At 39.0% G+C, this 25,171-nt stretch overlaps 1 protein-coding gene, 1 non-coding gene and 1 pseudogene across 2 annotated transcripts; 1 reads left to right on the top strand and 2 right to left on the bottom strand.

The window, feature by feature from the left end:
- Positions 1-146: 146 nt before the first annotated feature.
- Positions 147-7,028, bottom strand: LOC118821523 (somatostatin receptor type 2-like). The gene is made up of 2 exons (XM_036590179.1): positions 6,857-7,028; positions 147-4,449 (listed from the first exon to the last, which is right to left on the bottom strand). The coding sequence occupies exon 2, from the start codon at positions 4,400-4,402 to the stop codon at positions 3,287-3,289; it is 1,116 nt and encodes a 371-aa protein (XP_036446072.1). The 5' UTR covers positions 4,403-4,449; positions 6,857-7,028; the 3' UTR covers positions 147-3,286.
- Positions 6,960-11,483, bottom strand: LOC118821787 (annotated as a pseudogene).
- An 11,377-nt stretch (positions 11,484-22,860) lies between these two features.
- Positions 22,861-22,979, top strand: LOC118821860. The gene has a single exon (XR_005008366.1). It is a non-coding gene; the product is annotated as a 5S ribosomal RNA (ribosomal RNA).
- The last annotated feature ends 2,192 nt before the right edge of the window (positions 22,980-25,171 follow it).

Genomic DNA, 25,171 nt, shown 5'->3' with positions numbered 1-25,171 from the left:
TTCAGTATCATTTTTCTTTTGTTATGAGAATTTGCAGAAATATGTTTGTTGCCTAGAAGCAACAATTGTGCAACAGTGGAATGGATTTGACCACAAGTCACAAGCCAGGTCTCACCACTTCAGGGAACACGGCTCTATATCATTTCTTCTCATTGTCGCACAATGTTGCCTCAGGGCAACATACCCCAAAATGACCTCTGCACACATTATTTTTCAAAAAATGTTTTAATATTTAATAATCAGGTCCATTTTATGCCAGAAAAGTGAATCTAATATATATATTTTTAATTGCTCTCATAACATATGCAGTAGAGTGCTAAAACCTGCGATGGTGAAAACAATGGCTGTAATATCTACATTTGGTTTCTATTAATAAATATGATGGACAGCATCATGTTATTACAGCCTAATGCTATAAATATGTACAACTGGCAGTGCTTTTGCCGACTGAACCAGAGTTTCAGAGTCTTTACCTCAAGCAACAGTCATCAGGTGTCATTTGAACACATGTGATACAGCACTGAGGGGAACATACTTTAGACAGTGCAAAAGGCTTGCATGTATGACAAGCCGAGTTAGCTTTTACTTTGTTTCTTAACAGCATCAATCAAATTATAGAAGTGTTATTAATACCAGTAAACAAACTAAATTTAACATGCAAAATACTGAAAATACTCAATACTGAAGGTCAACATTTAAATTGTACTAATGGGAATTATATATGAGCATGTAAGAATTCCGTTCTGATTAGGAAAAATTCCTGGCCTTTTCTTAATCAAAGGAGCCATTTTTGTTTTTACAAGTAAAAATTACTTTATGCCTGACTGACTTTCTAATTATTAGATGTTCAAACTAAATTCTCACTAGAATTGTAAGAATTAAATTTTTACACGTAAGAACTCGATTTTCTCATTTAATAATTCATTTTTAACTAGAAAGATTTTCACTTGAGCATGTAATTATTAGAACTGCATCATCAAAATGTTATTGACATTGAGAAAAACAGGGCGGAGCTTGCCTTTTCAGTGAGTGGGTGCAATGATACATAAAATAGTAAATATAAGCAAAGTGATATTACAGTAAAAATTAAATAAAATTGTTTCTACATGTGTAAAAAGCGTATATTTACTCTGTGGAATACTTTGACAGTCAGTAACGTCCTGCAAAAGTGCATTTATCTGAATTTTTGCTAGGAGCAACAGGTTGTGTTTCTCCTGGCCCCTTTATTGAATTTTGGTCACTAATATTTGGTCAGGGTCCAATCACTGCAAATCTGCAACACTTTTGTCTGTGTGTATCAAGTTAAATGTTAGCTAGCTATGCTTAATAGCAAGCTATAGTTTATTTATCAGGATATGATTATGTGTCAGTCATAAAACATAAAACAATATTTTCCAAAATTTTTCAAATAATATTACTTTATTCTAAATGGCTGCATAGCTAGTCATGGGTTTGCAGCACCCATTGAAGCTTTGCTATATGGGAAAATATGCACAAGTTCTTAGTGAGTGAATTCATACATGCTAAAACAATTCCTATCAGTAGAGGTTCAATTTTGACGCGTCAGATTTCATTTACTTGTTTTCATACCATTTTCACTTATATCAAGAAATTGTAGATTAAAAGCAGCAACAGCTTCCCATAAGCAGCTTTTCACTCTATTTAAATAGAGCATCTTCACACACTTGCACGTCCAACAAGGGGAAAAGGCACACTGAACGACAAGCAAACCTTGCAAAGATAAATGTTATCACACCAATAACCTGCTATTCATTATTAACAGGGACCAACTTTCAGCACAGCAGGCATGGATTGTGAGGATGAGAGGAGTGAATGAAGCTGCAATCAGAAGGAACATGAGAACCCAGGAGGGTGCATGTTCTAGCCCTTCACAATTTGACATCTCCGTGAGGACTGAAGAGAGCTGCTGGAGAGACTCCTCCATACTCTGGTGCTCCGTCCTCTCATGGCTGCCCTCGAAAGGTATGTCACCATGCAAGTGTGTGTGTGTGTGTGTGTGTGTGTGTGTGTGTGTGTGTGTGTGTTCACATCACGAGGAAGGACACATCAGGGTCGAAATCTTTATCTTAGGAATTGTGGGAGGAGGTCTCTTCCCACAACATGTATCTCCTTCTTTCTCACTTTTGTTTTATATACAAGAATATGGCATAAGATGCTCTCTAACTGTAATTCTATTTACATCTCTGAAAGTCACTCATGGTGTCCATCATAAATGACCATTGCTGTGCTCATTCTTGTATTTTTTTAAATAAATTTCTTTCTGAAAAACATCCAGTTTTGTAAATAACCAAGAATGCTAAGGCCCGCTTAAAGAAGTTAATACACACAACAAGAACTAGACAATGTCATCTTCGAATACACGAGTCTATACAATCTAGCAGCAGTTTGGTTAGTGTTAAGCCAGCAGTTATGCCATCAAACACTCTAGGCAGGCTACATAAGGATAAGGGAGGAATAGTTCACTTGAACCAGGTCTAAGCAAATACCGTTCACTATTCTACATCACATTACGTGTGTAAATGAATCATTTCTTGAACCAGAAAGTGTAAAATACAAAACTGTACATTCTGTCTAAGTCACATAAATGTAGGCATTCAGTCCCATTCTGTAGACAATAAACATTCATAAGTGGTGCCACGCTTGGGGGCACCTTCATTTTTCAGAGGCGGCACTTAAAATAATAACAATTTGAGAGTTCTCAATCAGAAGAGTGGTAGTTCCTTCAGTCTTTCCCCTTGAGAGAAAAACAAATCCATCCATCAAAATGGATAGATGAGCTCTGCAAAGTTAATAGTCTTGGATTTGTGAGCGTTCTCCATACATGGGTCTCCTAGAGATCTGTTTTCCAGGAGCACTTTCTCAGCTACATGCAAACCTTGACTCCTTATGTAGTAGGGATTCTGTTCTGTTGTCAGCATGACCCTCATGGTCATTGTGATCTGGTACTTTTAGGTATGCAGGGCCATCAGAATTAAACTTTGTTTTAATATCTTAAAATATTTCAGGTGAGTTTTCCTCATTTTTGAAAAGGTTCAAGATGACCTAGCACTGCAAAAGGTTAAGTCATGTGGTTTGCATTTTTTAAATTGGAGAAACTGACCAACACGCTTACTGTGAATGCCTGTTGAGCACTCACCATCTGTTGGATTTATCTTTCCCCATGCTCAGTTTCTCTCTGAACTTCCTTGTCCATCTGTTTCTTGCACAAGTAAGTGCAGTATTCGTATGTGCACCTACAGGTTTAGGAGTGATTGGCTCCTCTCTCTCAGATGCTGGTCTGCAGGTCTCCATTCAGCAGCGTGCTCTGAGTCTCAGTGGGATCGTTCATCATCCGCGACTTGTCCTGCCTGCTGTCACTGCGCTCGATCTCATCCAGGCCACCTACCTTTTTGAGGCACAGAACGTTCTGGAAGCTCTTCTTGAAGTTCTCCGACAAGAAGGCATACAGGATGGGGTTGGCACAGCTGTTGGCGTATCCCAGGACCACCACAAAGGCGAAGGTGCTCCTCAAAATGGGCGTCGTGCTGATGGTGCCCGTCACCGATGTCACGTTGAAGACGTAAAACGGCAGCCAACAGAAGACGAACACGGCTACCACAATGGAGACCATGCGTGTCACCTTCCTCTCGGAGCGCTTCCTCTTCGAGGAGCCCACTCGTATCCCAGAAGATTTCACTTTGATGATGATGAGCAGGTAGCACAGGCAAATGACCATCAAGGGCAAGAAGAAGCCCAGAAAGAAGGTGTAGAACATGAAGGCTGTGTAGTAGGCCTCCTCCGGCTCAGGCCACACAATGGTACAAAAGCAACCGCCTGGCTTGGTAATCAAGCCACTGTAGATGACGATGGGCATGTTGACCAGCAGGGAGACTACCCACACTGCCAAGTTGATGGTCTTGGCCACCCGGGGTTTCCTCCATTTAGTAGACTTGATGGGATGCACCACAGCTAAGTAGCGGTCGATGCTCATCACCATCAGACAGAAGATGCTGGTGAACTGATTAAGAGAGTCAACGGTCATGACCACACGGCACAGCGCTGCACCAAAGGGCCAGTGGACCAGGGCTAGCTGGATGGCGATAAAGGGGAGGCTCAACATGAAAAGCACATCAGCCACAGCCAGGTTGAGGATGTAGATATTGGTCACCGTCTTCATCTTAGCATAACGCAAGATGACGTAGATGACCAGAGCATTGCCACTAAGCCCTACAGCGCAAACCACAAAGTAAATGAAGGTGATGACCACTGTGCTGGTCCTGGTGAAACTGTGGTCAGTCGCATTCCTAAGGCCCTCGTCCGAGTCATTGCCCACAATGAAGCTGTCATACATGAGGGGCTCGGACAGGTTGGGGGGCGAGGATGGAAATATCCAAGGATCCATGGTGCCGCTCTCTCAGATTTCTGACATTCTTGAATATGTCATGTCACCTGAATGGAAAAGAAAGGTCAGGGTGAGTGAACCATGTATAGAACCGGAACCACATACATCCAGTCCTGCCTGTCCTTGTCTATTACCAAACAAATATCATCCCACTGTTGACCATATGAACCACATTGACTCTGGTGCCTTGTGAAAGTGCATAGTGCCCTAGATATGGATTGATATGAGCTGACATTCATCTATCATTGCCTGCTTGCTGTTGATTGATGTTATTTTTGATTAAGCTGAGTAGAGTTTTTACCATTCTTCCCATGTTGGAAGGAAAATTAAATAACCTTCATAGCAGATAGTCAAGGTGTTGGTATATTAACTGTTCTCTTATGTAACCTGTTTTTCAGGGATTGCTCAGAGTTATAGAATATAATATGATATAAAATGATCTTCTGAGTAGAGTAAAATAAAACAATCATATACACTCTCAGGAATAAAGGTGTGAAACTGTCACTGGGGCAGTATCCCTCGTCATTGGGGTGGTACCTTTAAGGGTACATCTCAGTACCTTTAGTCAGGGAACATAATTGTACTATAATCCATTAAAATTATATTTTCTAAGTTGTATTGACTCCACACACCCCGTCTCGTCTCCAGGCTTTTTTAATTTGTTGCTCTGTTTTAAAACATTAGGTTATGAAAGGGTACAAATATGTACTTTTCACCTGGAAAAACTTATTTAGGATACACAGTTGGACCTTAAAACCACTGTTGTACCTTTGAGGGAACATTAACATTGTTTGTACCTTGGTGATCGAAAAATGTACCTGCACAGAACCTTTATTTCTAACAGTGTAGAGAAAAGATTACGACTTACAGGTCTACTGAGAGTGTCATCTAGCTACACTGATACACGGTTTCATCAGTGTAATGTATCAATTCCCAAAGATCAATTTTTCTGTCAATTTTTCTGTCAAATGCGGCCTGAGCAGTACAGCTGTTATACTGCACTGCATGCGGTTTGGCATATTAATTCCTACATTTAAACAAGCATTGGAAATGGCTCTGCTTGCAAGCCTGCTCTCAGTGCTCTGTCAGTGACCTGGGAAAGCCTTGCCCTTTGCTTTACAATATCCTCAGTTAGTCAAACAGAGTTGCGAAGCAAAGGTCTCCGGTGCCGTCACACCCGCTAACTTTTATTTATTAGGGGGAGTGTGTTTGCACTGAATTAATCCTGTTTATGTAATTGAAATGGGTATAGGACAAAATGCAGTTTTCCAAGCTGCAGCTCAACGAAATTGAAATGGCGTGTCTTTTTGTGCAGAGTAGGAGGGGCTCTGAGGCAGGCAGTAATGTCAAAATCAGGTGTTTTATTAGAATAGTTCATCACTGTCTCTAGAGGATGAAAGCTATTGGACTTCTACACTGAATTGTTTTGTTGAGGTGCCTGCTCAACGTCTGTTCTGTGCTCAAATGCTCAAATGAAAAGAATGTGCTTGCATTATTTAAGTATGCAGAGAGAAGTTTATCTCTTCTTACATTCTTTTATATATATATATACATTCTTTTATATATATATAAATATATATATATATATACCTTTCTATGACTTGTAATAATAGCAGAACCATTTATATATATATATATATATATATATATATATATATATATATATATATATATATATATAGTGAACAAGTTTTTCATCATAGTGAAAAACCACTTAACCATGCAAAGAATTTATGATCATTTAGGTATTTAAATGATTCTTTAGGCTGTCACAATTCTACATATAACCAATAACTGCCTTAACTAAAGAACACTTGACAAACCTTTTTTTGGTTGGGTACATATATATAAAGCATATAAAGCTCCACAATATCAGAGACAATTAAGTAACAAAAGGCGTTATTATAATAGAAGGGAAAGAGTAGGTAGCCTAGTCTAGACTATGTTATCTTGCAAACACTCTACAATAAGCTGGACACCTAGATAAGTTTACAGGTGATTCAAAGCTTTTTATAGTATTAAGGGATAAATGAATTACGTAGAGAAATCTCTGTAGAACACCTGAATTCACCACTCATTTCTGTGAAATGAAATTTATTAGACATGCAGGTTCAGGTGTCTTTCCAGGCACTTAATAAAAGTAAATCACTGAAGTGATTTCAGCTTTCTCCTGAAAAGCTGAACAAGTTCTTTTCCCTGTTCTGTCTAGAAATCAGTCTAATATACCTTTATAACAGTATCAGTTAGAGCTTTCCTCATTACTGAATTGATCAAAGTTTACGAACATAAGCTGTTAAGCTTTAACCATCTTTGGAATTATGAACTGAACTCAGTTCCAACCAACTGCCAATTAAATAAATGAAATAATTAAGATATTTTTCAGTGAAATTTCTATTACATACTAACTCTATGTTCCCAAAGTGTTAGTTTACATATAAGCATTTGGTTTCTTACCTTCACAGAGACCGCAGCAGAGCGATGGCGCAATCCATACCATTGTGGTGAAATTCTTTTGAGTGATATTTTGTTTCTCCTGCTCTGGTCAATCTGACTCGCATTACACATGGAGGATGAGTGCTGAATGCTCTGCGATGACACAGAGAATGAGGAGAGATCCGCAACGGCAATGAGGAGGGAGCGTGCAGAGAGAGAGAGAGAGAGAGAGAGAGAGAGAGAGAGAGAGAGAGAGACGCAGCAGCTCTGTTGCTCATGCTCTCAGCCTGTTCGCTCGTCTGCTGTAATGTGATTAGTGCAGCACGTGGAGGAAGTGATGCAGTGTTTTCATTCTCTTCATTCTTTTCTTCTTTTAAGCTTAAATTCAACTAATTAACAAACTCCAGGACAGTATAAATCTTCCAAAACAATACTTAAGTAAGAAAGTACAGTAACACAGGTACTGATTACTTATATGGACCATTCTACTGAATTAGTTTAAACTGAGATCCCACTAAAATAAAAATAAATAAATTAAAAACAATTAACTGTTCAGATCGTAGATATTTATAAAGATTGTGTTATGATCTTTTTAACCCAAGGCATTAATTGAAATAGTAATAAGCTAAGTATAATGAAAATCATTTATAGGGTACTTTCTATTGGGAGGTCTGTCCCAAAACCCCTAAATTTACACTTGGGAAAATAAAACTTATGTTTTTTGCAATTTTTTCAATGATGTTTCTAATCTTAGAAATCTTTTAGATTTCTTTTAAGGTGAAGTAGAAAGATTTAGGGTGAAGCTTTTTTTCAGTGGTCCTTTTAGATGAAACAAACACCTAACAGACTCTCAGTAACGTCAAAAACATATGAGGGTAAGGATTAGGTTTTGGGTTGAGGTTAAGGTTAGGGTCAGGATTAAGGCCAGGTTGACGGTTAGGATTAGGTTTTGGGTTAGGATTAGAGCCAGGATGAGGGTTACTTTTTGGGTAAGGTTGGTAAGGTTAAGTTTTGGGTAATGGAAGTAACATAATAACACATCTACTTAATGTAAGTAATGTATCAACAGAGCATCTACAAGATATTTACCTCAATGTATTCAGATGCTGCACTACTGCTACTTCACTGATATGTTGTTGTATATGTATATATACAAAATACAGCAGAGAACGCAAAAAGGAGAGGAGAGCAAAGAGTTTGTCGCTACACTCCCAAAGCTAACTTTGTTTTTTTAGCAGAGTGCTGCACAGGCTCAGAATGATATTAGTATAGCTTGCTCTAGTGTTGTCGTTACACATTACTTTACTTCTACTTTACTCTGTATACAATTATATCATTATATTGGCATTATATTTTGCTTGTTTCAAGCATTATTTCTTAAATGAAGTTATAAAAAAGTCTAGAAATAAGTTCAATAAATATATAATAACCCTATCACAATCTCAAAAGGAGATATTAGATATATCGACTAGATTTAAGATAATTTCACTTGCCAAGATATAGTTTTTTGCAACGTAGATGGTTGTGCCACTCAGGAGTCTCAGTTAATTTAAAAAAATAAAAAATTCCTTTCTAGAAACTCTCTCTCTCTCTCTCTCTCTCTCTCTCTCTCTCTCTCTCATTAAACTTGTACTAACAAATGACTTTTATATAAAAACAGATCCAACTTTCTTTGAATAGCCCCCAGTAGATACTCTAAAGATGTTAAAGTTATTAACCGGCTATCTGGTGAAACTCAGTTGATTCTCAGCAGTGTTAGGGTTGAGGTTAGGATTGGCACCAAGGTTAGGTTTAAGACTAGGGTGAGGGTTAGATTTAGGTTTTGGGTCGAGGTTAAAGTTAAGGTTAGGGTTTTGGCCAGTGTTGGCATGCCATTCACCGGCCAGTCCACATAGTCATATATGGAAAGTAAGCCGCAAAAAACAGCCTATTTTGAATTCATGATTTCAAAAACCAACATACTGACATATGTACGCCTGTTCAGCCTTAAATTAAACTGGGATAAAGAGAGGTTGGAAAATGGTCAGGTAAAAATGGACAATGACTGTCTTACATAAAATAACACAAATCTTATAAGTGGACTTCAGAGGGAAAAACAAGATACAAAACACATGCAGCATATGTTAACAATAACGTTTAAATATGTTTATGAAATAATAATAATAATAATAAGTAAAATCTTTGTGCTTCACAACTAAATGTCCCAATATCTGTGGCAGGGGGCAGAAGCACTTCTGTTAAATGCTCCGCAAGGGCATATTTCCCCACATGTTTGTGGTAATATTATTTGAGAAATGTTACCTGGGGTGTATTCCAGAAAGCGGGTTTAACAAACTCTAAACCTAAGCCGGAACTCAGAGTTGACTTATCTCGCCGTGTCATAGTCAAAGTTTCCGGTTCCACAACAGCTGGTAAGAGTTAGTTTAGTCAATTCTGAGTAGATTAAACCCAGCTGAAGCGCGTTCACTGTTACCCATAAATAGGCATTCGCAATGGAGTGGCGAAAAACCGATTCACTATGGACACCAATGATGGAAAAAAGAAAACATATTATTTCACACCCATAGAGCAGGAAATATTACTGACTGCATATGCAGAAAATGAATACATATTTAAATGTAAAAGTAATACTTCAGCAGCCGCAAAAGAAAGGGAGCTGGCATGGCAAAAAATTGCAGACCAAGTTAATGCATGAGTCATTATTAAATAATATTTAAATAAAACTATGAAACATAATTTAACATTTAGCAAATCAATATGGCAAAAATTATTTTAATGTCAGTTGTAATAGTTGTCTTGATTTTTACATTTTTTTTCTTTTTTCATTTACATAATATAGGTGTAATCCAACTGGGGTTAAACGCACATGGCAGCAAATAAAGATGAAATATAAAAACATAGTGCAATGTGGTATGACTTATGCCTAATGAGGGACCATCAACATCCATAGCTCAGCTTGGAACAGTATGATTAGTTTAATGTCTCACCAAATAGCTGAAATATTTAGAATGCAAAGATATTTATTTGACCATATTATGGTATTTTTCTCTCTTCCTTTCTGCTTCCAAGCTGCCTGTAAAGGATTTATACAAGATACACCACCAGAAGCAAATTGAGCAATGTGATCTTAAGATGGAGCACATAAAACTCCAAATAAAACAGACAAGCCTTGAAAAGGTGGGGGTAGTTGCTGTGAGTGTATAGATGTGAATGTTATTACTAAAGAATAAGGACAAGGAAATTAACTTGCCATTTTTTTTTTATTTTCAGGAAATAAAGAAATCATGAACATAAACTGTAGTCTTATTTATATAATTAAAGGGCAGATGGGTGAGAGAAATGATGAGGAAATAATTATTGGGAGAAATAGTGATTGCATATTGCATCTTGGACAATTCTACCATTTCTGTGGTCAGGTAGATTAAGACGTGGTTCCTCCTCAATATCTGCTTGGGGTATAGCAGGATGTTGCTCTCCTCTAATGGTGGCAATGTTGTGCAGTACCACACATGCCACTATAACGTCACATGCCATCTCTGGAGTGACCCTGAGCCCCCGCAGGCTCTGAAACCTGGCCTTGAGAATCCCGACTGTCATTTCAACCCTTGCTCTTGTTTTGGATAGGGGCAGGTTGTAGCGTGACTGTGGTCCAGGCTCAGGGTCAGGGTATGGTGTCATCACATATGGCATGCAGGGATACCCTCTGTCTGCAAGGAGGAGACCATCGTATTGTCCTGTAAGCACACAGGGGAAGCAGTGATTTAAACTGAAACAGTGTAACCATACACTGAATGTGAACCACAGCAAAATTTTCCCAGGCTTCCCTTGTTCAAATTTATTGTATAGTGCAGACTCACAAAAAATCCATGCATCATGCGCAGAGCCAGGCCATTTGGCTTCAAGATTTGTAATTATGTTTGTAGCATCACATATGAAAGATAACAGTAAGTTTATGTAACAAATGAAATGCTACACTTTTATTTAAATAAATTTAACAAAGTACATTTAAGATGGTCACTACCTGTATATAAATGCTGTGGAAGGATTTTCTGTTTACATAATCCCCTTCATTTTCTGCAGGTGCTTTAATTGGGATGTGGATTCCATCCATGCAGCCAATGACTCTTGGAAATCCTGAAATATTAAAAGATGCAGAGCTATTTCCGCTTCCCAATTATTTTATCCTTTTGTAATCTTTGTTAATAAATACAAACCTGCAATTCTGTGGAATTCCTCTTTGATGTTCATTATAGGCTTATGCCCAGGGAACACCACAAAACTGTACATCAAACGTTTTAATGCTAGGCATACTTTTCGGACGGACCGACACACAGTAGCCTTCCCTATGTGTTCAGCGTCTCCGACATTGTATAAAAAAGAACCATTTGCAAAAAAACGGAGAGCAATGCATAAAGTTCGCTAAGAAGTAAGTGCGGATCCACGATGTGTGATATTGGAAATGTATGGCTTTAGAATATTATTTAAGTATCTAATTGACTGTGAGGAAAAACGGTAACGTTCGCGGAGATACTCGTCGGGTAATGAAAGTATGTCCAATCTGGGTGTAATGACTCGTTCCTGACGAAGAGCTCGACGAATAATTTTTCGCTTCAATATCAACCGGATCCTCGAGGAAAGGACACGCCATGTTTGCTAGAGAAAAGTGCGTGTGAACCCGGGTTATGTTCAAGTTAACGTGCCAGCGAGCAGGTTTGCTTCAGAGTGTAAGTTGCTATAGTAACTGACACACGTTTTCTTTAATCTCGGTTTCTGGAACGGAAAATCTCGAGTTTTCGTGAATTCTGAGTTATTTACCCGGTTTTATCGCTTAACCCGCTTTCTGAAATACACCCCCGGTCTAAAATTGATCAGTTAAACGGCTACAGTATATTGGACTAAATGTACGTAGACGATACAAATTTTCTGCAGTGAAATGTTTCTCTTTGTTTCTGCCTTCACCTTCCCTCTGACCTGTGTGCCTTTAGTTAGCGCTCCCTTTTTGCCTCATAAATAATGCACAGTAATTAATAGCCCATTAATCATGAATACTATTAATACTCACAGACATATGGGTCGCTGACGTGTTAACACGTGGTAGGAAAATAATAATGAGATTCTATAATATTAGGAATATGCAAGAAAATAATGTAAATATGAGATATGGCGCATCGGACCAAGACCAACAGCATCTAAAGAAAGTGCTGAAAAGAATTTGACCACGTGTCAGTATGAGAATTCTCATACTGATACTCATTACACAGATATAATGTTGATAAAAGTGGCTATACTTATTATAGAACAGCAATGTATACAATGTACAGTACATGGTTATAATGTCCAGTATAAAGTATAATTATGACAGTATAGTACAGTCAGACAGTATAGACTGAAGTTACCTGCGATTGTTTTATAATGTAGTTGTTTTGTAAGTGCTTCAGAACTAAACCTTTTGGCTGGCACTTTTTTAAGTGGCACTTTAGCCAAGACATCAAATTCAGCCATCACTAAATTTCTTTTAAACATACCTACTTGCCTTAGCAGTGCAGCAGTGTCACTGGAAGGAGATTTTCCCAGTGTAAAGACCACAAAATCCTCCTTCAGATGATGTATTTTGAAGGTCGGAGGAACTTTTGGAAAACTACAAGCACTTTGAGGGTGGGCTGTATTTTTTTTTTTTTATGCTAAATTTTATGTTTGCTATTTAAAGTAATGGTTTTCTTATTGTTTTCTTGACGTGAAAAAAATGTATATATATTTATGTGATTATATATATATATATAATATATATACAGATATTTTTTTGTTTGTTTGTTTCAGAGGTTATTATTGCATATCATGTGAAACTGAATGCTGAGTGACGAGTAAAGTCAACATTTCACGAGACCTTTGTCCAACTGGTAATCATGAAATGCTCCCACACACACAAGCGCACACACACACACAAACACACACACACACACACACACACACACACACACACACACACACACAACTTGACCTTCTCAGACAAACTCAGCTAAGAGAGAGAGAGCGAGAGAATGAAAGAGAATGAGAGTTGCACAGCAAAACTTTCAAGGGCAGGTCATTTAGCAAACTGACAGATAGCACAGGAATGGTGCAAGCGTTAAATGACCTTTGTCCAGACGTTTCCAAATTACACAGAATGTGGGCATCAGCACCAAGTTGCCCTCTGCAGGACGACAGCGTCAGTATTTTATCAACAAAAAACGTCTGTACAAGGACACAAGCATGACTGTAATGAGTTCTTTGTAACTTCACAGGTTTAAAATACAGTCGAACTAAAAAAGTTTGAATACCCCTGGTGAAATTGCATGTTTTGATGATGTTCAATGTGAAGTGAAGGTAAGTTAACACGTCCTCTACAGAGAACTACGGAAGGTCCGGAGGGGAAGATTACAAAAAAAAGGTGAAAGTGTGTTGTTCTACTTCTCCCTCACAATTTTTCTTCACTACCAAGATATGGGTAACATATGAAGAAAAAATATAAAAATATGCCAGCTTTGACTGACAGTTAAAAAAAAAACATCTACTGATGGTCAAAGCTAGGAGAAAAACTTTTTTTGGAGGTTTTTGGTAGCTATAACTGTACAAGTTTGTATGTTTTTGGCTGTTTTTGATATGTTATGTAGGCAGAAAAAATCAAATACGGTGGAATCAGGAATGTACTTTGAATTTTTTTTTATTTAAGGCCTCTGTAGAGAACGCACTTCTGCACATTTTCATGCACAATTATTGTTTATTTGCTGAACTTAACATACAAAAAAATAAACCAATAGTTTCAACCCACACCAGTCCGCCTACAGGGCAAACAGGTCCACGGAAGACGGCACTGCTTTTCATACAGCACTGACCCACCTTGAACATCAGGGGATCTATGTGAAGATGTTTTTCATAGACTTCAGCTCTGCCTTTTATACACTGATCCCAGGCAGACTGGTCACTAAGTTCACTGACATAGGACTTTCCCTACCCATCAGCAATTGGATCAAGGACTTCCTGTGTAACTGCACCCAGACCATTAGACTTGGCCCCCACCTCTCCACCACCATCACAATCAGCACTGGTGCTCCACAGGGCTGCATGTTGAGCCTCTGCATGCCTTCTCTACAGCCTCTACACTCATGACTGTGCCCCCACCCATTCCACCAATGCTAGAATCAAATTTGCAGATGACACGACTGCGATTGGACTTATCTCTGGAGGAGACGAGACAACCTAAAGAGATGAAGTCTGAAGACTGGCTCTGTGGTGTTCAGAGAAGAATCTCGTCCTGAAGTCCTCAAAAACTCATCATAGATTTCAGAAAGAACTCTACAAAACCAGACTCGGTACACATCAACGTTAACTGTGCGGAAAGTGTACATGACTTCAGGTACCTGGGCACACACATTGCTGAAGATCTCTCCTGGGCCACCAACACCACGACATTAGATAAAAAGGCACAGCAGTGACTCTGAGAATCCTCAGGAAAAACAACCTGCAACAGAAGCTTCTGGTATCTAACTACCCCTGCTCCATTGAAAGTGTGCTAACATATTGCATCTCCACATGGTACACCAGCAGCTCAACAGCGGACAGGAGAGCCCTTCAGAGAGTCATCACCACAGTCCAGAAGATCATTGGCTGCTCACTGCCCTTCTTGGAGGAGGTTTTCAGGTCATGCTACCTCAGCTAACAAACTGAAAGACCCATCCCATCCTGGTCATCATCTGTTCCTCCTGTTACCCTCAGGCAGACGCTACAGGATTGCTGCCCAATTTTGTTGTATTCTGTGCAATGACAATAAAGTATCTTATCTTATCTTAGAAAATGACCAGGGGTGGTTCAAACTGTGGAATACAACTGTAATTAGTAGAAAAGTATAAAGTTGAAACTAGGTCAATAAAAATTAAGAAATTTTAGGTGTGTATAGAACGATAAACAGAGCCATAGAAGATTCTAAAATGACTGAGAAAATTGTATAATTTTTGTTCACAGAATTCTTGAACAAATCCAAAGTCTCTAAGTTATTATTGTGTATAAAGTAACATAATTCATCAATATGGCATAACATTTTGAATGGTAATGTATGTGTAAAAATTGTCTTAATTGTAGTGAGCTCTAATCGTTTACTATATTCCTGATTGATTTGACTTAGATTTACAGAAGTGACGTTAGAAAAACAAGGACACTTAGTGTCATTGATATGAAGCACTAAAAACTTTTTGAGTGTTAACAGCACCCCCTTGTGGAGAATCTTCAGCCTGTTAAACATGAGTGAGTGAGTGAGTGAGTGAGTGAGTGAGCCAGGTCCATGAGTTGTTTTACGTCTAAAATCCCAGTTCTTTCCCACTGTTCTGAATGCTCATTTAGTTTTGGGGTGATGTGTTGCAGGGGCGGCACGGTAAGAATGGCCTGGGTTCGATTCCCGTCCGGGGTCATTTCTGTGTGGAGTTTGCATGTTCTCCCCGTGTCTGCGTGGGTTTCCTCTGGGTACTCTGGTTTCCTCCCACAGTCCAAAGACATGCAGTCAGACCAATTGGACGTGCTGAATTGCTCCTAGGTGTGTGTGTGAATGTGTATGTCTGTCTGTCTGCCCTGCGATGGACTGGTGACCTGTCCAGGGTGTATCCTGCCTTCCGCCCAATGACAGCTGGGATAGGCTCCAGCACCCCACCGTGACCCAGAGGGATAAGCGGTTTAGATGATGAATGAATGATGTGTTGAAATCTTTACACCCTTAAAGCTACATTTTCTGTGGTTTTGGTACAACAGTGACAGGCTGAAACTGTGCAGGCCCTGATGACCACATGTATAGCAACGTGCGAATAAGGACGCTCATCCCACCTACAGATACAAATTGTTTATTCCGTTTGACAGTTTACAACAAATTTTCCATCTCTATCCTTTCCAGCTGTTATATATCACATTAGCTGGAGCTTTTTATGACCTTTCTTTAATGAGTTGTACCATGCACCCAATAGTGACAACATCTATTCAGTCCTTCATCATTTTAATGTAGATCACTCATACTGTGACCGTATTATGACTCACTTTTATTGTTTCACCATCTAATCATTTGCTCCATTGCAGTGAGTGATGGCTCATTTATCATGCCACGGACGTCCTGTATGAACTGGGTGCCAAGTGGACTTCAATAGAGAGTATGCCACTGTTTTTGGACTTTATCTGTAAACTAGATTTGATCCATAGCATAGACAATTGATCTATCTATGCTTCGCCCACCAATGCATTCCTAGCAAAAAATATTTTGTTGTGTAATTGAACTAATGCTAGAAGGGATGTACTGATATGTGAGATGTTGCCGATATCCGATATTTTTTATGTACATAAGATGTACTGCCAAAAATATAAGGACACCTCTCCTTATTATTGAGTTCAGGTGTTTCAGCCACATCCAATGCTAATTATTACCATAATATCAAGCGCATAGGCATGCAGCCTCCAGACAAACATTGGCAGCAGCAGAATGGATTGTATGGAAGAGCTCAGTGACACTAAATATGGCACTGTCATAAGAATGCCATCTACAAGTGAAATTTCTGCCCTGCTAGATCTTCCCTGGTCAACCGTAAGTGCTAGTATTATGAAATGGAAGTGTCTAGGAGCAACAACAAAAACAAAATGGTGAAGTGCATAAAGCACAAATATCACCTATCCTCTGTTGCGTTACTTTCTAGAGAGTTTTAAACTACCTCTGGAAGCTACAACAGCACAAAAACTGCAGCAGGTGCTTCATAAAATGGGTTTCCATGGCAAAGCAGCTGTACTCAAACCTAAGGTCACTATGTGCAATGACAAGCACTGGCTGGAGTGGTGTAAAACTCACCGCTGGACTCTAAAGCAATTGAAGCATGTTCTCTAGAGTGATGAATCGTGCTTCATCTGGCAGTCTGATGGACCAATCGGGATTTGGCGAATGCCAGGAGAACACTACCTAGCAGAGTGCGTAGTGCCAACAGTGAAGTCTGATGGAGGAGGGATAATGGTCTAGAGAGGCAACTCCATATAAATTATCATTGTTTCGGAAAGGGATGTCCAAAAAGCCCATACAGGCATAATTGTCAGGTGGCCATATACTTTTGGCCATGTACCAATACATATACTACATGCACATGGATTAGCATTACAGACAAATACAACATTTATGGGTAGGGTTATAAATGCAGTAAAATTGATAAAATGCAGAAAGCTTAGCACAGTAACCCAGCATCACCTAAATGTTCTGTCCTTTAAGAGTGCAATAAATACATCATCAAATAGTGATAGGAAATATTGGTCAAATCTAAACACTTGTCCATCTGCAGATACTGATATAATTTCAATGTCATTGTGCATCACTACACATTAGCATTGTGGCAAATTCATTGTTATTTCCAACCTCATTTCAGTTAGCTACAACAACGTAGTCCAGCTCGGCAGTGTGCTATTTCAAGCTGAAATGACTGTAGTGAATCTGCACTCAAACTTTTTTTATTTGAGTTTTGCAAGCGTTCAGTAAAACTTGTCCAGTCTTGCAACAGTTGCTATGAAACAAGACTTTTATGGGTGAAGCATGGATAGGGCAGAGAGCAGCCTACTCTAATTGCTGCTCGTTCTTACCATGCCCCCTAAGGAGAATCACTGACACCATCTTAAAGGCCATCCTATTACCTCATCAGCTCAAGTGAAGGGTGTTAGATTATGGAGTTAATTTTGTGCCAAAACTTTCAAATAAAATACTAAAATCCACAAGCAAAATATTGAGTATGAAATGTTCACAATATATTGCAAATGCAAGTTAAGAGAGTTAAATCAATTCATTTTTCAAAAAGATTACTACTCATTCTCCTTTTTCTGATATAAACTTATTACTTATTTTGCTTTGCTTTAATTTTTTTCTATTTGCTGATATATTTTTGCCTTTTTTGATTCTGGAGTCGCTCTTCTGCTTCTGAAAAAGTGTTCTTTTCCTTCTGACTTTTGGCATTTTTTAACCTCGGGTGGGTCTTAGAAGAGGGCGTTCACCTGCACTCTCTATTGTTCAACTGATTTGGAGTGACTGGCCTTCTGAACACGTAGCCACTCAGGGTGAACAGCCCTAACATGGTGGAACACTTTGCAGCGTTAAACTGGCATATCTGACATTATGAGAAATGTTTGTCATATTCTTTTTATATTACTAATGTAACACATGTTTGGGTCCTGTGTCGACCTGTATAAAATGATATAACTGTTATTTTGGGCATTGTTTATGAACAAACTAAGCTGTATCAACTGTAGAGATTGAAACTTTTCTTCAATTTGAAGCTATCTAGCCTAGCAGCTGGCCTAGCATCTGGAGATTCAATGATTTAATGACTCAGTACACCTGATCAGCTCATGAAGGGCTCGGTAATCAGTTAATGAGCTGGATCAGTTTTTAGGCAAGGAATAGCTGAAACCATGCAGAGCTGTAGGTCTCCAGAAGCAGATCTAATAAACAATGAGTTTAAATAGCTGCCTAGTTAGCGCTTTAGTGGACACTGCTAGGCTAGTTAGGGTTAGCAGCTGTGAGCCTGTAAGGTGGTACAGCTTTGTTCAACAGCTGTGTTTACCTAATATACTTCAATTTCCAACATATACATTTCATACAAGGTGACACAGGATCATAAGCATATGTTTCATTAATAAATATAAAATACATTGCTCATTATGGTGGACATGTCAGCACAATTCTTTAGCAGTTCTAGTACAACATGCTCCACCATCTTTGACACAGATCACGGTTCTCGAAGCGGACATGGCTACGTGCTCGGAAGGCCTATCATTCCAAACCAATTGACCAATAGACAGTGCAGGTGAGCGCCCTCTTCTAAGATCAGTCCCTGTGAAAATGTGCAAGTAAAAGCAAAAGAAAGAAATATGAGTAATACATTTAGATTTATATCAGAATGAGAGAAAATGAGTAGTAGATGTTTTGAAAAAAATAAGTTTGATTTAATGTATTTTGGAATATTGATTCTTATTATTTTGTTTGTGGATTTTATTACTTTATTTGAAACTTTTGGCACAAAATTAACTCTGTATTAGTGGAGCTCTTGGAGGAATCAAGTGAACATAAGTGTCAACTTTGGCAGCAGAACTTGCCCAGAAATCATTATGACTGATGCATTTCCCTTTTCAAACCTGAACATATTGGCAGACAAAGCTGTTGCAAGCCATATCAATAAACTACTTTAAAATGCTTAACACTTCAAACTATTCCATTTGCTGTTCAGATTTTAAGTTGCACTACTCTATCTGTTATATACGACTGCCAGAGGTGGAAAGTAATGAATCACATTTACTCTCATTTCAGCACTTACATTTTTCCTCATAATGCTATTTATAGAGTAGAATTAAATCATCCTTTACATACTTTACTTGAGTACTTTTACTTCTCTACTTTAATAATGTTACAGAGTAAAAATAATTGTTTTAGCTTATAAACCAATTAGCAGAAATGCTGATTAAGTTTAAAAGATTTAGTTCTGAAAACCAATCAAAACAGAGCAGCTCTCATAAACACTTCAGTTCTGATGAGTTCAGAGATGTCAACTGTCATCTTTATTTAAAACGATCCAAAGAAAATGGCATTATTACCAGCTGCCAAACACACCTACCAAAACCTGCTGAAATCTCATCTTTCCACAACTCAATTTTCACTCTGAGGAACCAGCCGTTAGCTGATTGGCTGTTTATTAAACTTAAAAGTGCTTTCATTGCTGGAGTATTCTCCATGATATGATATTGAAAAGTGGGCAGTACACAGAAGAAGCATAGACAACCCGGAGTTCGGGCCCACAAAGTAGCTTTATCCAGAATTGACCGAGCAGCCAGAGAACAATGCGCCGCGACGCTCTATACTTTTACTTGTACTTGCAGTAACAGTACTCTTTCTTAAGTAGGGGTTTTGTGTACCCTTTATAACCTGATGACTGCTCAAGTACCTTTATTACTTTTCTCTGCTAGCTTGTTAGCAAGCTAAAGGCTACACAGCTAGCAATAACAAAACAAGTCATTGTCCACTTGGCTTCACTGTTTCTCCTCAGGGTAATCCCAAATGCTTTCTTTAAGGCAGTTACATTTCTTTACAGGTGAAGTGTGTTAGATGAGCCTCCAGAGGGGCAAGGGATTGAGTGAAAAACTTCATCGGCAGAAATTCATTATCACTACAGTAACAATACTCTTACTTAAGAGGGCATTTTCAGTACTCTGATTGGCAGGCCCTGCTTTGACTAGCTGGCTAGAAAAAACAGCACAGCAAAACCAGCATTGGTTGTGTTTTGGTGCTGGTATACTGGTCAACCAGCATGACCATGCTGGGTAAAAGAGCACCAGACCAGCACTAGACTAGCATAACCCAGCTTAAGCCAGTTTAGACTAGCATGGAATTCAGGCTAGACTGTGCTGGTCTTTTCAACAGACAAATCAGATGTATTAGTCAGCAAGCTAAAGGCTCCAAAGCTAGCAACAACAAAAATGTAAAGGCACAGAATGCACCACAGCTCTACAGCAAACCTTACAGCCAGACAAAGCAATTATTCACAAAATGTATGTATGTTATTGTGGTGTGCCCCTGCCCCCCGGGCCCCGATGACGGTTGCGAGAGCGTGCCGGAAGGCGGGACCCGAGCGCCAAGCGGTGATGAACCCCGGTGAGGACAGCGGGGAGAGAGCTGTGAGTGGGTGGGGGACGAAGCGCAAAGCCCAAGCTCCGACGAGGGACGAGAGTGACGCGAGTGACGATGGGAGGAGGACGACTACAGTGTGGGCCACGAGAGGCACGAGGGCAGCGTCCTCCTTGTGTCTGGGGTAGCATAGGGCGTGCTACAGTTATGCTCACTTACTCTAAAAAGTTTGCATGGCTAACTGATTAGCTCACTGTGGCAAATCAAGCCAGGGGCAAGTGTGTTCCAACTTGTGTAAAGTAGTTGTGACACGTACACGAGTGGTGAGTCGAAGTTGGCAAGGGCATGTTTAAAACAGAATTCAAATAGTATTGAAAGAGTGAGTGCACTGTTACAATCCCCTCTACTTCCACTCCTTAAAAACTCCATCTCACTAAATCCTGGGATTAAAAACTCCAAAGTCAGAGAAACTTAAAATGTGGTTTAAAATGTTCCTGTCATTCCTTCTTTTCAGAGCCTTGAATTTAAAACACTTTAAAATGCCATTACTTTATTTACTTTCTGCATCATTTTATTTCAGATATAAAGTTTGTGTGCATATAAGATCTGTTGAAGCAGAAAGACAAAGAGAGAACGCTATGGTTGTGGAGATGCGTATCACACCGAACCTCTAAATGAAAGATGAAAATTGACAGCCAGAAAGTCAGAGAGAGAAAGAGAGAGAGATGCAAGTTGGGTTAGAGAGTGTACTTAGTGTCAGATGTGCTCTTCTAAATGGTAACCTCCAGTTGGCCCACAGGCAAGGAAAAATCCATAATGGCCTGGCTGGTGGTTAGATCAGCCCTTTATGGACTGTTATCTGTGTTCAAGCGGCTCGATAAACAAGATGTGTGCTGTGCAGCTAATGCACAGCCACAGCCTAAATGGCAGCTATCTGTAGTTTTAATATGATGACACTTTTAAGGCTTGCTGAAAATGGACCACTGGACGTTTCATTCTCTGCTCATGTGCTTTCAGGCAGGTGAAAAGATGATCATTAGTCTAACAGTATAGCAGTGTTGCCCAGTCCTGGTGTCTGAATCACATTGTAGTTTTTACTATGATGCTCTAAAAATATGATGGTGCCAAAAGGGTTCTTTGAGGTGATGCCATTGAAACATCACCTTAGTTTCCCTCAAAAACCTTAACAAATCCAGTGCTTTTCTGTCACTTACCACAGACAACAATTTAGACATTTTTCCCATATGTAGTAAAAGAACTAAAAACCTGTTGACTCAAAAAACTATTATAGCAGAGGCCAATGTGCAGTATGAGTCAGTGGGTTTGTTGTTCTTTCTTTTTTTTTCATTGTTCATTCTTTTTTTGCTGATCTGGGAAGTTAAGCAGGGTTGGGCCTGGTTATTATTTGGATGGGAGACCGACTGGGAATACCAGGAATACCAGCTTACAGGTATACCACTCAGAGAGTGTCTGATCTCATCTGATCTCGGGTTTGGTGTTCTTTTACTAACTACAGCAGCGGTCACCAATAGTGACAAGGGATAAAGTGAACATAAGTGTCAACTTTAGCTGCAGAACTTGCAAAGAAATAATTGTGATGTGAAGCATTTCCCTATGCAAACCCAAAAATAATGACTGGCAAAGCTGTGTATACGCCACAGGAATAAAATACTTTTAAATGCTTAGTTTTTCCTTTTCAATTCAATTCAATTTGCTGGGCTTTAGTTACAAACTGCTCCATCTGTTGAACATAAAACTTCATTACTCTGCTAACTTGCTATTTAGCAAGCTAAAGGCTACATAGCTAGCAGCAACACAAGGAAAGGCTCTACACCACAGCTGTCCACAAAAACAAAATCAGACAAAGCAGTTATTCACAAAATTAATGTATGTTGTCTTTAAATTCCTTTTTTTGATGCATTTCTGTCCATTAGTTAATAAAAACATATGAACAATGATTAAATGATAGATAATATCACTAACTTAGCGAGGGGGGGGGTGACAATGTTATTGAATGAAGTCAGAGGGCGTCAGTGGGCCAAATTCACAAAACGCAGTGCCAAATAAGTTGAAATAGCCTGGCGGTAACATGTTTGCTCATTCATAAATGAGGATTATTGGTGAGTTTTACTGCTTGCGCAATGTGAGGCGTGATTGTGCAGTTACCTAATTTAAATATGAGGCCATTCCTGACATGACAAAGACCCACAAAAAATAACACCTAAACCACTCTGCCGGTAATTATCCCGTAAGAAGCTGATGTGGGTTAAATTAGATTTTTTACAATACTTCCAAACGTGTTTTGTAAAATCAGTGTATGTGAGTTGGTGCAGAGTATAGCTGATTTTAACCAGGTGTGTTGGTCATGGGAAAGGTCTAAGGCCATACCACCCTGAGAATGCCCGATCTCATCTGATCTCGAAAGCTAAGCAGGGTTGGGCCTGGTTAGTACTTGGATGGGAGACCTCCTGGGAATACCAGGTGCTGTAAGCTCTTTCCAGGGGCAGTCATGGGCTGGAGGCTAGGGAACCAGCCTTGTGACCGGAAGGTTGCTGGTTTGATCCCCTGAAATTTCCCTGTGGTGGAACTAGTAAGGGTCACTTAAAGCACTAAAATGTGCAGTGTGCTGCTACTTGTGGACCAGGACAGGGAAACACTGGCCTAAAGCTATAGGATGACTAAAGTTCTGAAGCACAATGAAAGATTTTAAGTGTGCAGGGCTGATGAGATCAACAACTTTGTGATATGGCGGAAACATCAAGGTCTGAGTCAGAGGAGCTAAAGAGCAAAATGTGTGTTGAGACGATCAAAAAGCAGGACAGTCTCTAAGTTCTGTTTCATGTTGTTTGAACACATAGAGAGTCTATGGTTCATATACTTTATAGACTATACTTTCATAAACCACTTGTCCCACAAAGTGGCCTGGCTCTTAGCCAGAAAATCTGAAGCAGGTTCCAAAGTACCTGCATGGTCCCTGCCTAGGGTTCAACTTTGTATTCTCGCATAGCCTCAGTCCTTTCCCAGCTAAGACACTTCACTCTGAGTGCCAGATGGTTGTCTGTGTGGTGTCAAGACTCGGGCTGTCTTCTGGTTCCGCTCTGCGTTGTTGCTAATTAGACGATTTGCTGCTGGAGAATGGCCCGTGGAGCAGATTCCACTCAGCAGAGAGATTCCAGCAGAGAGTAAGCTAGATTTGGGATGTTGGCAAAGCTGGTTTGTAGTAGGATTGGTGTGCGGGTGGGGGATGGGGGGGCACATAAAGCTCTATTTGACATGTGAGTCATCAGATACATTTCAAATGGAAAATGGAAAGATTCTTACTAGACATGTTAAATGCCTTGCAGATGGCAATCTGCTCTGAAATTGAAGAGGTAGATTCTGGTTGCAGAGGTAAAGAACCAGATAGAGTGAGAAAGTAATGAAAGTAATGTTTCTCTCTCTCTTTCTGAAGAAATCATTCTTTTTCTAAAAAGGTACCATGACATCAAGTTCAAGAGAGATATTTTCTCATGTCTTTGGCTTGATGAAATCACCAAGGTTGACCTTTTCCCCTCATAACGCAAGCCCATCTTCCTCATTTCATGTTAAAGGCATGATATTGAAAAATGCATTGGACTGATATGACTCATTCTACTGAAATGGTTTAGAATTCTTAACACATTTTAACTTACTTGGACTTCAGACTAAAACATTTTGCTTAAAGTAAACCTACATTTTTATTCAGTTTGTTTTATTAAAATAAATGATTAAATGTTCCATATTGTCAGTAGCAAAACAATCACAACACTACCAAAACTTTACCAAATGTTTCAGTAATGACTGTTTTGCTAGTGATTTTAGCTAATTTTGATTAGCTTAAATAACTCATAAACATTGGCCAGTTCATGACTAATAAACACAGCTTTGAGCAGTTGTACAAATATAAAACCATAATATTTTTTTTTCATTAACATATAAAAAAATTTACTTAATTGCAGAAGGGATGCAGTCTCACTTCCTGCTCTAAAATGCAGGGGTGTGGCTAAAATAAGGCTCCACCTATGGATTAAAACTCTTTGTGTTTCGGTAGTGACATGAAAACAAGGGACAGTAAAGTTTTTACTTCATTGTCACAAACATTTCCCAATAAAAAATACCTTATAAATAATGCTTTTTTAAATATATTTAGCTTATTACTATCTCAGTTCACACTTTGGATTTGAATAGATCATAACACAATGCTAATATATGTTAAAATATATCTAAATGGGTCTAAATACTTGATTTTTTAGTTTTTTACTGTGTGACTGCAGTTTGAACTCAGTAAATGAGTTCAGTAGAATTCAGTAGAATAGCCCATATAGGCTGTAACATACATGCTTAAACAGTGAAGCAAGATGAGCATCTGCCTCCCCTACTTTCATTGGAATGGGCAAGCATACGCTACCGCTCCCCAACTTTATGTTTAAAAAAAATACTTTTTATTTTTATTTCAGTGTGCATAACTGTGTGAGCATGAGTTTACTTTCATCAGTTTTTTTCATCAGTTTACTTTCAGTAAAGAATGAGAGCAGTGAGAATTTATGTGTGACACAAGCAAAGCACTTACAGTCAATGGTAGCATTGAGATGTTGTCTTATCATTGTTCTCTATGCAGCAATGCACACTGTGACTGAACAGCGCTCCTCTAGTCTGTGCATCATGCT

This window comes from Colossoma macropomum, unplaced genomic scaffold, assembly GCF_904425465.1.
Source record: "Colossoma macropomum unplaced genomic scaffold, Colossoma_macropomum, whole genome shotgun sequence".
Classification (NCBI taxonomy): domain Eukaryota; kingdom Metazoa; phylum Chordata; class Actinopteri; order Characiformes; family Serrasalmidae; genus Colossoma; species Colossoma macropomum.
Note: the sequence above shows the minus strand (reverse complement) of the source record. Positions and strands in the feature narration are given on the sequence as shown.